At 40.1% G+C, this 17,264-nt stretch overlaps 1 protein-coding gene across 1 annotated transcript in view; it reads right to left on the bottom strand.

The window, feature by feature from the left end:
• The window catches only part of LOC310990024 (protein kinase C beta type-like), a gene marked incomplete at its 3' end in the record, with an annotated part of 76,315 nt that overhangs the window by 38,168 nt on the left and 20,883 nt on the right, over positions 1-17,264 (bottom strand). Inside the window, exon 3 of the mRNA XM_083977234.1 lies at positions 6,254-6,336. Within this exon, the coding sequence (XP_083833360.1) occupies positions 6,254-6,336 (83 nt within the window). The remainder of the gene's footprint in view (positions 1-6,253; positions 6,337-17,264) is intronic.

The raw sequence follows: 17,264 nt of genomic DNA, 5'->3' as shown, positions 1-17,264 counted from the left end.
CTTTGTCTCCCTTTTTTTGTTTTGATTAACCACTCTGCTGTTCATTGCTTTCTCTGCCAACATCATCAGTCAAGTCCCCACACACAAAGACACACACATCTTGTCATGTCAATCTTGATGCTGAGTGACAGGCAGACAGGGTCTTGACTCACAGTCACCGACTTAAAAAAAACATTTTTTTCCTTCCTTTATTGATTTTGTGTTCTAGTCCACTCACTCCTCGTGGGTTACTACTCACTGACTCTCTCACCTTTCTACAGTGACAACTATCGAACAGTATCCTGCCTACACAGAGTAAGGTCACCTTAAAACTACTGTGTCTTAAACCACCAGATGTTTGAGGCCCGGCTTATTTGCATTTTCCTTCTAGCTTTATCATTATGACATGAGTTTCTTTCATCATGTGCACTCTGTCCACTTTGTTTTTGTAGCCTGAATTCTTTGTAGGTGGTTTTCATGCAGTTATAATTTCAGTTATCTGAATGCACCACACTAGGATCCAGTTACACATTCAAACAAATCTGAATACAGGCATAATAATAATAAAAAAAAATCAAGTATCAAGTAGCCAAACTGTACTTGTCTTCCTTTACAGCAAGAGCCTTAAAACATAACATCTATTATTTTGGTACAAGGCTCTTTCACTAATGTGTGCTTTGTCAACCACAGATGTCAGGGTTTGACTTCATACTGTATTTAGTTTATCTTAGTTTATTTAATGTGATGATCCATGAGCCATAAACTTAGTACAAGCAGTGCCTTTACTGAAAAGCATCCCAGCAGACTGATTAGTGGATGGAATACCTCTGCTGAAGTGGGTAACTTCCTTTTCCTTTCCAGACAATCTTTCAAATTATATTTAAGTCTTTCCACCCACTCTGATTCAATAACAGACTGCACACTCGCTTTTCTATGAAAAAGAACAAAAACAAATGTAATGGAACAGAGACAGCAGAAGTTGCAAAAGAAATAAAGTGCCATTGTGTTTATCCCCCTCAGGCAATTCTTCCTCTGGGAATCTTTAAGTGTTCATGTGTGAGAGACTATTTAAGGGATTTCTTGTTGATTGAATGAGATACAAGAAGCAAACACTGAAAAATAATAGTAATGGCATAACACAAGCAGTGAATTTAGGAGTGATAAACATAGAGAGAAGAACAGAGTGAGGAGAGGGATGAGGAGGATGGTGACTTCTTCACTCTGTGAATATAATTCCTCTCCTTCTTCCCTCCATATGGTAATCTCAATGTCTCCCTCTGTCATCAGCCCTCCTCCTCTATCAAAGGTTACCTTGTGGTTTTGATGCAGTTTTTTTTACCATCTGGTTACACACACACACACACACACTGTTAAATATATCATTATATCAGGATATATGACTTTTGCTCATATTTACATTCAGTGTAAAAACATATTTTTAGTTGTTGCAGCTAAGAAAGAGATAGGCTCTCAGAATATAGAAAAGGCTATGGAGTGACATGCCTTCAAAATTGCGGCGTCCCTCCAGTCCAACAAACTAGATGTTTATCTGCTTGTTCTGATAAGATCATTTAGGGACTACTCTCACTTGTGCAGCTGACAATGATTAAGCTTCACTGTTTTAAAATAATCATTTGAATTTGTTAAGAAGGAAAAACACTAAACTGAAGGCTATAGCTGTGTGAAATGTGTGAAACTTATTATTATAAATCACCATAAATTAAGGGCTGTGCTATGATTTTGACTCTATGGTCTTGTAAGAATGACATAAAAAAAAAGCAATAGCCAATGGGAAAAGTCCATCTCTGTCACATGGGTAAAACCTGACTGTTGTTCCTGTGTTTGCGCTTCAATTTCCTCTCACACTCCAAAGACATGCAGGTTAGCTCAACTGGACAGTATAATTTGTCCAGGGCAGTGAATGTGGGTCTGTGTAGATGTGTTAGCCTTGTGTTACACTGTCCAGGAAGCCGTCTGCCTCTCACATACAGAGACTCATTGGGAGAGAAGCCATCAACTTCCTGCTTCAGTTCTGTGTCATATGCTGAACACAGAGATAATCAATGTCTGGAAATGAGAATATACTATTTGTTATACATACATGTATTGGTAGTATGTATAGTATGGATGTATAGTATCATATGATATGTTATTTTCTGCCATACAGGTATATGGATTGTCATTGACATGTCAGAGGAACAAAAGCGCAAAAAGCAAAGCTGTAGCAGGAGCAATATAAGCAGCTACTCTCATCTTGCCCACTGTTTAAATAAGGATGGTCCATGAACAAATCCCACCATCATATCAGAGGAAAATGAATAAGATGCTCCCTTGATGTCAGACCCTCAGATTTCACTATAAGAGGGTTAAAGTTATATAATTCTTCCTTATTACAATGTCTAAAGAGGACTACATCTATGTTATTAATCTTTTAAATGTTTGTACCAGTTCTTATACCATTAAATATCAATGATTCCAATGTGGTAATATGTCGTTTTGACTAAAGAAGATTTTTTAAAGTTATTTTGGAGAATTTTTGCTTTTGTTCAACTATATGGTGCTTTTAATGGTTATACTCCCTGAGTCTTTTACCTTAATGACTGACACTGATAGAGATAGTAACACAAATATCTATCACTATTGAAATGTCACTTCTGGTTTGTAACAGAATTAATATTGCTTTCCCTGACTTCTCTGGAGAGCTGATTAAATCCCTTGAGATTTATCTCCAAAAAAACTGAGAAAAAGAAAATCTCATGATATTCCTGGAATTCGAAGTGAAGTGTAGATAAGCTGTTATCTAAAAGATAAATCTAGATATATTCTTGTTTTCACATTGTTTGCTAAACTAGTTTGGAGCAGTGATATCCTTGAACACAGAAACACAGTGAAGACACACACACACACACACACACACACACACACACACACACACACACACACACACACACACTGGATTCTATACCATTAGTGGGCTGTGGGCCTGAAATGTAGGTTTCATTAGAGGATCTCATCCCTCGACTGCTCCCACAGGGAAACCATTCTATTAACCCAGATCTATAATTGACTTCTCCTTTTAAACATACATAGCTGACGGAGGGAGGAGAGAGGGACTGGCAAGAGGTACAATGGGAGTGGTGGGCTGATTGATACAGACATTGAGACAGTGTTGCAGATTAGACTGAATAAATCTTCTTCCTGCTAACTGTTTCTCCTTCGATCGATTCATTTTTCTGTTGTCCTTCAAAAACACCTTGTTTTGCGTTTTCTCGATGGATGCGACACATAAAGACGTCACCTCACTAATACTAACAGACAATTTATTATGACACAGTGCAACTACAGCTTACTAAATTGCTTGCCTCAGTTTATCGGTGAAGTATTTCAATCAATAACATGCCAGTCACAAATTCCCAAGGTTCCCAACATTCTGTTTACTATCATTGAAGGCAAATAAAAACAGCCAATGTTCACATTTGAGAAGAGGAATCTTTTTTTGGCTCAAAAATATTTATTAAAACTGTTGCCAACCTTTAGTAAAATTAATCAAATAACTGATTTTGATGATCGTATCGGCTCCACGCTGACACTGTTGGCTCCAAGAATCTTTTGAATCTGTAAATATTTTGGCTACTTTTTTAGCAGAGCAGTACTATTCAATTTGAACTGAAAATGTTCTACGAAGTGAGGATCTGCATCACTCAGTGATAATTACAATCCTGTTGTTTTCTCTTAGAAACAGAGAAAAATGTAAATCAGATTTACGTAACCTAAAAAAAAAAAAAGCACAAGAATAAAAATCAAAACACAACTAGCTATTTTTCAGCAATAACTCGGCTTCGTTGTTTTAAGAAACAAAATCATCCAGAAACTGTCTTATAATCTGTTGCATGATCAAGCTGAAAATAAATGAAGCAGTTAGGGCTGATGACTGCTGGAAATGTTCTGCTCTCTGTGTTTCAAGTTCAAAGAGCCACTTCTGTGCAGGTGTGCGTGGGTGAAAACAATGTGTTGAGCTCTAAATCTGACAGCATTATTAGAAAATCTTCATCCAGGTGTTGCGTAATGTTCCATGGAAAAGACCACACTGAACAATGTTTTGCCCCTGACTTATGTAGAGAATTTACCATCATTTTAAAAAGACATTCCATTGCATATCATTTTTTTTATTTGTCTTATGTATTACAAAATGACACCATATTGAAGCAATTATATGTCCTCTGCATTGAGACCCTCCTCACCTACTTTCTTCTATAATCAGAAGATGAGGCTACCTGTCCTCCTGTCTCCTGTGTCTAAATGAGAAGCTAGTTTGGAGCAGAGCTACCCTACATTCCCACTGTGCGGGAACTGAGGTCGTAAGGCCATGACCTCATTAAGGAAATGACATCGTGGGGGTGGCGAGGCCCCGTAATTAAGAGCAGGGGCCCCCTGGGTGGAGTGGCATTTAAATAGAGGATGTACAGACTAGAGTAAGATATAGGGAGGGAGGTATGGTGGAGAGAGAGCTGGTGGAATAGACTTTCAAGGAGGGGAGAGTTAAATGTCTGACAAATATAGAAGTATGAGGGGGGGAGAAAATAGAGTGACAATCGAGATGACTAACGAAGAACAGGCTGAAACATGTTGGTTTCAAAAAGCCAAGCAGAAGGTTTTACAATAGGGTAGGGAATTATAAGCAACACTTCTGGGTTAAATCTGCATCTTTCTGATGGAGCAATGGGTTCTTAATCTACAGATGGACAGTAGGCAAAGGGACAGATATCTCTTTAGGGCCTTGAAACAAGTAACAATGTAATGTGTGACAAGAAAGACTGCATGTTAATTCTTCTTTGATGACTTCTGTTGTATTAACAGCATTACCGGCGAGGTACATTTAAGAGGTAATAAAATGCAAGGACTCAGCAATAGGATGCATACATACGGCTGCTGGTGTCACACTGTACTGCTGTTTGACATTTGGTAGCCAAATGCATGACAAAGAAGATCCCTGCCAAACATTAATGTTAACAATGTAGGATTTTAAAATCTAAACAATCAATCTTGCATTTTGTTTAGCCTCAACGATGCTCAACAACATCCAGAGAGAACTGACTGCTGTTGTAGCCTGCATCATTAAAATAACAGTGTTTGATATCAGATGGTAATAAATGCACTTATGAATGTGATTGGCTGTGGTGACGTAGCTGCCAATAATTAATGGATTCATTAATTGAGAAGATAATTGACAGATTGACCCCAATAATGAACATATCTGCTACTTGCTGAATAAAAAAGAAAATATCCAGTATTAAGTTATTTGTAAGAAAGGGCGAGGGAAGCTGTCAGGTGAAAGAACGTCAAATATATATTTGTCAGAAAGACATATAATAAGATAAGATAAGAGACTGCAGAGACTTATCAGTTACACAGAATACGCCACAGGAAGTCAAACAGCCAGCACCAGCATTTCCTCTGGAGGCGGCTCACTAAGTGTACTTGTCAGACTGAAAGGGCACTCCAGAAGGAGGTAAGGACATGACAAAGGAACTCAGAGACCCCTGGGTTTTTGAGAGGATGAGGGTGGCATCCTGAGAGTGCTCTTAAGAGAAGAAGGCAACTAATTTTATCCTCTTGATAGGATACTTTAGAGAACCGGGCTACATTTTAAGAATATGAATCAGAGAAAAGACACTTTTCTTCTCGGCCCCTTGACTTGAGACAATCATAAAAGTACCACTTAAAGGCTCTTCCTGTAGTAAGAGCAGATGAGGAGATGAAAAGGACATTCAGGGGAATTAACAAAATAAGGTCAGGAACCGCTTTTGACCTTAAACATTACAGTGAACAGTATGTGTGTAATGCATAGGGGGATACAGAGAAGTTAATTTGATGTTAACTGATGTAAACTGTGATATGCACTGCAACACACAACCACAGTCATACATGTTTATGATGTTTTTGTAGCACGCAGATGTTTTTCTATATATATAATTGTATATATATATATATATATATATATATATATATATATATATATATATATACATACATTTCTTTGGTCAACATTGATCCCACTATTTTTAACAGAATATTCTTGAATGCAAGACAAGAAACAGAAAATGAGAAGAGAGAAAAAGATGGGTGCTCAACCGTAACACTGGTGGTGACAGGTGATCGGGGCTCATGAGCTGGAAATGTCTGTGCAATTTCTGTGTCTCACTTGCGCTCATATGTCTTTCACTATTCAATCTCACAGCCGTAGAGTTAAAATGATTCATTTATTTGTACTCACATCTGATGCCGGTCCTTTATCAGCTCCTGGACAGGAGAAAGTGACAAACTCATGGCAGCGTTTGTGAACCACGAAACAACACACTGCAGAGAGGAAAAGAGAGAGAATATTTATTGACAGTTGCCTCAGTAAAAATCTTTACACATCGGAGCTCTGTGTGCAAGGTATTCATGATGAGGATTTTTTTTTTTTAAAGCAATCTTCCGGCCTGGTTGTTAAACTCACACCACCATCATGATGAATGGCGTTTGTATTCTGCAGAGTCTTCCAGTGCCAGAAATCAGTACACAGACATTCATTAGCAGTAGACCCAACGCCGGTCTCATGTGTTTTAATAAGAATATTTGCAATATGTTGTATGCATATATAATTAGCAGTAATATATTTTTTTACCGTAAAGGGAATCACACTGTATTTGTGTCAAGCAGCTGTGGTGTGAATGAGTTGAGCTGAACATTTTACAGACAGATTGTATCTGGGACATGTGGAAGTGTGCTCACCATCTATAGTGACAGAATGTAATCCCACTCCTATGTACATTACATCATATGGTGACTTTCTGTATGCACTGTGCTGCTGGCTGACTTTGTAGACTTTAAAATGTTAAAGTGCGTTTCTGAATTAACATAAAAGTATAAGTCAAGTTCAAGCTAAATTAAATCTGATTTGGAGGCTCGATAAAAGCGGAGTTATTTTGCTGTCTCCGAGCGGTTAGACACAGCACTTACTTAACCTATGAAAAGCTTTAGGAGTGGTAAATGTACAGAGGGATGTTGTGCTTCTCTCTTAACACCCACACACTCTTATTGTCACTCCTGCACCGCTGACTCATTGTCAGCCACTGTGGATAAGAGCACCTTCTAAATGTCTACAATGTAATGCAAGATGATCTAACTTCATTTTGTACAGTATGTACTGTACCCAAAAATGACTTCTTATTAACAAAATTCCCTGTTCATTGGCTGTGAACAGGACAAAAAAAAAATCAGCATTTGCATAATAGTCAAGGTTTAGTTTAGCGCTTTTTTCCCTGGGCACAGATTTGTTGGAAATAACAAATATGCACATCAACACACACGGGAGATCAAAGAAAGCCTGTACAGAATCTACACAGGATGAAAAGCATAACATGGTTCCGCTTTTCAGGTTGGTAACAATCAGCAGTGCACAAACATGTGACAGCTTCAATGCATAGCAAGCCTGTCAACTCCACCCTGATCAATGTCAGCTCCACTGACAGGCAAGACCGACATAGGAGGCTAAAAATATCTCACATCTCACACACATACACAGTCCTCATGATTACATAGAGAGAGATAGAGACAGAGAGGGAGAGAGGCAAGTGCTGTAAATGTACCGAACAGCAAAGATTTTGATGATAGCAGCAGCCAAGACAGGTTATGTAGCGACAACTGAAAATAATAATGCGAGCTTGACTCAACTTGCTCTACTGTAACACCAAAGGAGAGAAAAACTGAAATCTTGCAAAACCTGCTTGTCTGTATTGTATAACTCCATTAAAAGCAAGATTTTCTTTGCCTTACCAGTTACGTGACTTGACAGAAACATACTGTAAAACTGTCGTGTTTTAAATTAGAAATACTAAATGTGTGGCATTGTGATTTCGGACCATAGGTTGGACAAAATGTTCAAAAGCATCACATCATTTTGGACTTAGAAAAATGCAACAGACATTTTTTCCGACATTAATTGATAACGATCTGCATGTTAATCAATAACAGCAAGAACCCTAAGCTGAACCCCCTGAGAAACATAATGACTGTACAGTTACCGTCAGGAAATGTCAAAAAAACAACCCAAAAAACCACACAAACATTTTATTCCATCAGACTGGCTGTAAAATACCAACCCAATGCTGAGGACTGAAATTCATGTTTAGTTGAAAATGTCAAAGTGTCAAAAGACTTTATTCTGCACACTTATGTACACATTTAATTAACCCAAGCACAGAAGTACAATTCAAGGTAATCTCATTGTAGAAATCCCAGCATTCACACTTTCACTGAAAATACTTACATTTTTAATCAGATTTGAAACTTGTGGTTGATACAGAGAATATTTGGTAGATGCCTACTTTGGATGCAAAAATGTGTGTGTGCTTGTAACAGAGTATTTTTAGATTGCAGTATTGCTACTTCACTTCGGTAAAGGCTCTGAACTTCTTCCAACTTCTTCACAGTGAAGGCTGTCTCTTTAAAAAATAATACTTACTACTGAATACTGAGAATTTGCATAACTGAACTCGAAGGTTGGGGAAGTATGATCACAGAAGCATTAAGGAATTTCATAATCACAGTTAAATAAGCACATCCTGACTTTTTCACTTTTCACAGTTTAGATGAGGGATTGGTGGAGAACACAACTTCTTATTTTACCATCTTCAAAATATGATTACATGATATTTTCATGGTACTGTAATAAGTGGTCTCCTCTATTGTGTTGTGTACGGCTTTTCTATCACATTCTATTTGATTATATTCTACTGTCATCTCTACACTGATCAGAGAGGTTATAATTAATACAAAGACTTCCTCTCCAACTCACACACACGCAAATCATGTGCACCTCAATGGTACTTCACTCCCACGCAATATCCTCACACCACCCACTCACTGTGATGATACCACACACACACACACACACACACACACACACACACACACACACACACACACACACACACACACACACACACACACACACACACACACACACACACACACACACACACACACACACACACACACACACACACACACAGACCACCCACTCATTCCCATGATATCACAGATTGAATACACAGAGTGAGGGGGGAGGGATAGAGATAGAGGAAGAGATATAACGGTGAGAACCGTGTGCACATATTGCTTCAAGGCAACTGTTCTTTTGGAGTATTGCTACTGCCAAATCCCTGACCAAAACACACATACGCACGCGCGCACACACACACACACACACACACACACACACACACACACACACACACACACACACACACACACATGCACACACAGATCTGTCTCTATTACGATAATACCCTTGGGCCAAAACAAACAATACCTTATAACAAAAAAACACACCCTGACAGAAATGAAGTGTGCCCACCTTTTCTCACGTTAATCAAAGTCCCAACTCTCACCCACTCTAATCACCACCACCATCACTCCACCTCTTTCAATTCTACATCTGTTCAGCTGATACTACACATCTATTTGTAACGGTAAAGATTTAAAAAGACAGGCGACTTAATCCAACTCACCAAGCCAGACTAACAGGTAGCGCTAACAGAGGGCTGAACAGCACAGACAGATGTGATCTGATATGACACGTTGGTAGGTAGGTGCAGCAGTTGCATGGTCTTTTGGCTATCCTGTAAAAGTGACAATAAGCAGGTAGTGTGTCTAAAGCAAAAGGCTGTTTTTTGCTTGTTGATGTTTCAATTGTATATGTCATCATAATATTATTAGTAATTCATTAAAGCAGAAGTGAGTGATATATTTGTGTTAATATAAGTCTTAAATAGTTATATCTTCCGACAGCAATCACTTACATAGAGTGTTTGGACTGAAACACGGGTCTCTCAGTCCCTCTGCTCTGCTCTGAGCCGAGGAGAAAACATTTATCGTATCCTACAGTTTTTATCCAATGAGGAGAGAGAACGGCATGCAGGGCTGTGTGTGCAGCCAAGGAACGCCGTGAATGTGGTGACGTAGCGACGAGGACTGTTATGGTGCGTTCAAGGAAACTCGTATTTTTCCGACCGTGAAGTGGTACCAGTTCGATCTGGTACGAGTTCACCGGTCGGAAGTTACGAGTGGCCGTTATAGTGACTTTCACCGGTAAAACAGGTCGGAAAAACACGAGTGGGTTGCCTGGAACGCTACAAAGTCGTAAGTTGCGACTTGAAGCTGTAATTCACGATTTCAAAAGCCTGCCTGGAACGCAGCATTAGCGAAAACGACCGGATCACTCACTTCTGCTTTAACTATGGCATTCAGTTGAGATGGAGCTTTTTTTTCACACACTTACTGGCTGTGAGTGTTACATGATTAGACATAAAAAGCTTTTTAATACCAATGCAAAATTGGATGAGTAGCTGGAGCTACAGTTGTATCTAGTTTACAGACAGACAAGCTTTAACAATGTATTATGTTTTGTAAAATCTTTGTCTGAACGTATAACGCCAGCTGTCAGATAAATGTAGTGAGGAAAACTTCAAGCTTAAAGCTCCTGCTTTTAACTGGATACGCAAAAGTCTCTGCATGGTTTCTGCTGGTCTCTGTTACCTACAACAGCAAATGAGCCCATCAGTGTGAAGATACGCTATTTCTAAGTAGTCTAATTCTATACCTCTGGAAGGCATGGTCAGGTCGGACCACTGACGAAACGATACGAATAGATACATTACGCTGCTAAAAAAAAAAGAAGCAAGTCCCATCTTCTTTCCAACGTTTCCAAAACAAATCTACATGCACCGGCCAGACAAACATCTTCATGACAGTGGGTAATGCAGTCTTCATTCCGCCGCTTTTGTCCACAGGGGCCGCCAAAATCAACACTAAGTGAAAAGTCTGTACAGGGGCTTTAACTTCCTGTGTAGTTCAACTAGACACTCCCCCCCCCCAAAAAAAACAAAAAAACAATCCTCTGTATCCTGGCAGAGTCTCAACTCCACATCATTTGAATGGAGATAATCAAGCTGAAGATGAGGAGTAGGACCACACCTCAAACACCCCTCTTCCTGTCACATGTCTCTGAACAGCTTCTTGCTCTGTATGCTCGCTTCTTCTCATTTTCCGTGACCCACACTCCCTCTCTCCTTCTTTTTGTCTCTCTCTGTCGATCATCTGTCACAGTGTCCCCCCGGGGTCTGCTGAGCCCACAAGCCATGCCAGATCTTCCTTAAAGCCTTCACCACACCACAGTCTTCATCCTACTCCTCCATCCCCATCTGCCTGTTACTGACAAGTTTCATATTCAAATTCTCAAATATTTTCATTACATCATGATGGGGCCGTTAGTCAAACTAAGAAACAATCCCAACACACACACCATGCCCTCTTGATGCCCTCTGTGTACTGATCTCAGTCTGATTCTGGTGCAGCTGGCACCCTGCATACTCCTCCATTATTTATTAAATATCCATGGATAACACACACACACACACACACACACACACACACACACACACACACACACACACACACACACACACACACACACACACACACACACACACACACACACACACACACAGATAATTGAACAGATATACAAATATGTCTTCCACATCTTTCTCTTCCTATCATGTCTTTTCTCTGTCCATCTGTCTCTTTTTCTTGTCTCCATCGCTCCCTCTCTCTCTGTCTGTTTCATCACTGTGGCTGAGACTTGGGCTGCTGCAGAGGTAAGCAGCCATGTAATGCACCTGTTGCGTCTACCTGAAACACTGGCTGAGTGATAAGTTACATAATCAGCCACCATGAGCTACTATTATTACTGCCAGCCGTATGCTGCTAGCTCTTCGACGAGACCTTGTCAACAACCAGCCTTACTGTTCAACTGATGTTAGATTAATCTTATTTCTGCAGCTGCTTGGTTGTTGACTCACTCACATACTTTTCCTTCATTTTCTCTCTTTCTCTGTAATTTTGTGACCTAAGTTACTGCTAGGCAAGCATTAACATGTTAGCATGTTGACCCAAAACCAGTGTTTTTCAAGAGGCTTTTTCCCCCCAAAGGAGGACATGCCACTGCATGCGCAGCCTCTTCAGTCGTCCACATCAGTCTGTCCTTATCTTTGCCTCGTTCCAGCCCCTGAATGTGAGGATTTGCTGCATTCCTTCTTTGTAATGCGTTGATAGAAAACGGAATGATTTTAGTCTTGGACTATGAAACCTAATAATTTGATTTCAGCACCCCCAGGCTTTGTGAAACAATAATTAGCTTTTTTTTTATAAATATTTTCTGAAATAACATTGACAAAAAAAAAAAAAAAATCAACAAATTGATGAGTAATATAATGGACGCAATCATTAGTTGCAGCTCCGGTGATATGATCCACTCATTACTTTTAGGTTCAGTTGCTTATTCATAACTAAGTGATGCGGGCCTAAAGGATCATGTGCCATATTTGTTTTAAGAATATTTTGGCGTCACTTGAATATGAAACTGAAGCTCCTTTATCAAAAACCAGTGATTTAGAAAATTATTGTCTGCTGCAGTCGAGCAGTTCTACTTGTACTTGCATGAGGCTTTTGTGTATTTTTAATCCAGCACACTTATATAGTGGTACAGCTCCACTCCCTCGCACGCACGCACGCACGCACGCACGCACGCACGCACTCACACACACACACACACACACACACACACACACACACACACACACACACACACACACACACACACACACACACACACACACACACACACACACACACACACACACACACACACACACACACACACACACACACACACACACACACACACACACTGAAACACACACACGTGACTACTAATTGGAACCAGTTTTGTCAGCTCTGTCACTTTGAAGTGTCCCATGTTAGCTCTATCCCTCCCGAATAGTCACATGACATTATTATGTAACGACGACTGGTTGTCAATCAATACCATCCTCCCATCAGGTTCTCTATATATCAATACAGTGTGGAGAGATGGGGAGGGGCTCAAACTGACACAGCGCCTACCTATTACATTACAGTAAGAACAACTAGAAAATTTCCTCTCGGGAAATTTTGAATGGGCCACGGGAGCTACTGCGGGTTGTGCCATCTCTGTCAACATGGGAATCAAACCCACGATCTTAAGGTCAAGACAGAGCTGATCAGACAGACACATGATCATCTTTCTATAAGCACTGATATGGAGGAGCTGTAACCATATTAGGTTAACTGTGTGTGTGTGTGTGTGTGTGTGTGTGTGTGTGTGTGTGTGTGTGTGTGTGTGTGTGTGTGTGTGACTGTAATCACATGAAGCTGGCTCTAGAGTCTGTGTGTGTGTGTGTGACTGACTTGACACATAGTTAGTTAGTAGCTGCATCCTGTGTCAGTCTGATTTAGCTGTGTCTGTGTTTATAAACATTTAAACGAGCGCCAGGTGGATTGTTTATGAAGTTAACGAGCTCTGGCCTGAGGATCAAAGAGGTTACCACGGCGATAGGGGCCCCCGCAGGCTGAGACAGACAGAAACGTGGAGAAAAAGAGCCATTTTCTGCCTCTGCACCGGTCTCACATTTAGGCCTAGCATGACAAAACGGTAACTCCTATCAGAACAAAACACAGATCAACGTTGCTCTAAGGACTTACTGAAAATTTTGGTACGATTTGGTGATTCTACAGTAAATATTTTGGCGACGCTGGCAGTTTTAAAACATCGGTCCGTTCTGCTTCTCTCAGAAAATATTTGTATTGGACTCAATGAGGAGCAGAGACAGACGTGGCCGCACTTAGAGGCTCAGAGTTTAAATTCTGTAAGTCTCTCTGATATTTTGAGCAGATGATAAGAGAGATAACAAGTTTGTCTTACAAATTCTGAAAAAATTATGTGTGTGGAGTGTAAATTGTGGCCGTTTGGAGTTTGGAAAGAGAAAAAATCTGGAGTTTTTCTGGCATCTCTCCCACTCTAACCGATGATGTCACGCACTCTGACACGAACATTCCGTCCAATACACACCCATTATAATCTCATAATTTCTCCAAAAATGATCATGGTCATTGAACAGGGATTGATCAAAAACTATATGACCTATCAAAACGTGGAGTAATACGCCAATACACAAGACTTGTGTCTACTGTTTAAAGTTTAAATGAAGTCTCTAGGTGAAAGTATGCCTGAGCAGTAGACGTTTGTTAAACTCCAATGATTGGTCTTTTTCGGTCTTTTTTTTCCGCCCGTCCCATTGACTTACATGCAAAAATTTTGCGCAGTTTTTCGCGACTTACGTCGCGAAAAATTCATAAACTGTTGAGAAAAGTAATAGCCCACCGATCCCGATCAAGCCGCACGTTTTGATATATAATATGTCCTGCAACTCTTCGAGTTGCAGGACTAGTTGCGAATCGAAAGTCGTCCGGAAGATGAAGAAAGAAAATAATAACTAGGAAAAAATCCACACAATAACAGTAGTGCCCGGGCTTTGCCCGTGGCCCTAATAACAGTCTATCATCTTTTGCTGAGGACAGACTACTTCTTTCAGAATGAAAAACTCTTTCTCATTTATTCAAAATTCAAAAAGAGCTGAACTGCAAACAGGAAAATTGCTGTTCTTAAATATTTACTCCTATATAAACTGAACCTTTACGATGTTGGAGTAATGGAGCAATGTTAATGTGTAGGCTATATTTATTTTCTTTCATTTCTTAATTTCCCTTGTCCCCCACTCTGCTCCGCTCCTCTCTTCTCCTCTCCTCATTCCAGTATATTCTGTTTATGAAATGCTGGCAGAACACTGATGTTGTACATAGCCTTTCCCTCTAATGAGCTGCCAATGTGTGTGCGTTTGTCTGTGCATGCGAGACCCAGTGACATGCTGTACAGTGATGTCCCAGATTCAGCAGCCAGGTTCAATGCTACGACACGCAGCTCTCTAGTTAGTCATATTTATTCATCTATAGCAGTAGTAGCACATCACCTATAGTATTTCATATACACACACAGACACATAGTCCTCACTGGTTGAATACCTGCTACAACTGACTATCTAACTAGTGTATCTCAGTGGCTGACTGGATAATGACTGACAGAAACTGATAAGTTACACTGCATCTGTGCAAAGCAACTTATGATTGAATGTACCACACACCTGCGTCTTCACTCTGATTGGATCACAAACAACTGCACATTCACCGCAATTAGCATGGCAGCATTTGCTATTCCCAGAGGCTCCTCGAACTAGAAAATATTAAGAGTTGTGTGAATTCAGATAAACTGGTGCCACTAATCTTCCAGCTGGCTGCTATTAAAGCATTGCAGAAAAGGAGAACACAACCAGATGACGTAAATAAATGAGTGCCAGTCAAACCTCATATGGTGGAAAACAGTGTAGGCAATGTGGTGGAAATATGGTATTTGTTTTTGTATGTATTAATTTGAGAAATGGTGCAAACATTTCCTCACCCCTCCACATAAATCTGATGTTTCCATCTGCTGCATTTAAAAAATCTTTTATTTTTTGTCAAATTTTCAGTGGAGCAGAAGCTTCAGATGCTTCATGTTAAGTATGCTGTGATTGGTTCACTGTGAGTGTCATATTTGTTTTTGTTTTTTTGATAGAGAAACCTCAGCCAAATATAAAAGCATCTTTGTGGATTTTTTTGGAGCAAATTGAAAATATGCATCAAATCATGTGGATGACATGAACTTGCTGTGGGAGTTACTGTAACACACAGCGAACTGCTGCTGCCACGAATGAGTCCATGTAACCATTTCCCCATCTCTATTTCAGTCTATGGACACACAGTTTCAGTCTGATCACCTTGTCTCATGTTCCTTTAATTAGCCACACTTCCCCCCAAACGGGATCCAAATGATGTGGGAGGCTCCTCCAGCTTTGCTTTTGATTTTTCAACAACAATGACAGTATGAGATGGAGTTTGAACACAAAACCTGTTTAAAACCTGGACTGTGCAGTCGAGGTCAGCCACACCTTCCATTGAGAATAACAGACTTCCCCTGCACACGTTGTGCTGGAGGCCTGGTTGCTCTGTGAGCGACAGGAGAAGTTGTTTGCTTGCTAATGGAAGCAGTGGATGCCGATCTGATACAGACCTGGCACAGTGTTTAAACAGCATGGAGAGAGGTCTGGGCAAGCCAGACTACTGTTGTTTCTGTTTCTTCCTACTGTCTGAGTGGAACGGGAACATCCTGATGAACGGGTTGGAAGACTCAAAGAAGAAGCAACAGGAGGACCACAGGAAGAAGAGGAGCAGGATGATAAAGACGAGAAAGCACGACGAAGAAAGTCAATAATCTGAACAAAACATGCCATTCACCTTGGGCACCTCCCCCTGTGTATGTGTGTGTAAGGGCTTATATAAGGGGGCTGAACAGCCTACGCCAATGTATAAATACCCATGATGCCACTGGTGAAGCAGGGAGAAGGGTCAGAGTGAGTCAGCACACCCATATCACTCCTCCTCTTTCTCTCTCTCTCTCTTTATCCATCAATCCATCCTCTCTTCTTCTCTTTTCTCCTCCTCCATCTCTACATCTACTGTACCTTTTTTTTCAAGTTCTTACAGTGTGTCTTTTTATGGGAGAAACACAAGAGGATTTCACTTGGCAGGCAAACTGTGACCTTCAGTAGGTGATGATCGTAAGACAAGTAAGAAACAGGTGTAAACAAAACAAAACAATCAATTACACTTTCACAAAAGTGCCCTTTCAAATTGTAGTTCTTTGATGCCAGGATTTTCAAAAGAACTGTCGTGCTCTTATGAAAAAGCACAGGAGGTTATGGAACAATTCTCTTCATTTTTCTATCCTATTCATGTTTGTTTTGTCTTTGTGTGTGACTGAGAACAGTGTCCATCTGTTCTTCATGTGGCCTTGCTGTATTTTTAATTTCAGAGTCACCCAGAGCACAAAGCAAAGAGAGACACTTTTATATCCTTTCATTCTTCTCAGGATACACAGTAAAAGTGTTTTTTGCACTCATCACGCAAACACAACTGTTAGTTGACACTGACAGCTGAAATGCATAGTGTTCAAAGCTTGTTTGTAGATGGGGTTATCTACACCTGAATGATGGCTAGTATTGATCAATTTACTGTACTTCCAGGTATTCCTTTAAAGTTGTTGTCATTCATGTCTTGTTTAGCTCATTTAATTTTTCGGGAGGTTCTGTTTCTGTATCAGTATCCAAAGCGCCTGTATGCATTTCCTTTGTTTCACCAGTGTCAGTTATTTCTGCCAGATTCAACATAACCACTCAGCAACAGCTATGTGTATGTATTGTTTTAAGACT

The sequence above is a fragment of the Trachurus trachurus genome (assembly GCF_905171665.1).
Source record: "Trachurus trachurus genome assembly, chromosome: 8".
Classification (NCBI taxonomy): domain Eukaryota; kingdom Metazoa; phylum Chordata; class Actinopteri; order Carangiformes; family Carangidae; genus Trachurus; species Trachurus trachurus.
The sequence above is the reverse complement of the archived record's forward strand: the minus strand, read 5'-3'. Positions and strand labels throughout refer to the sequence as shown.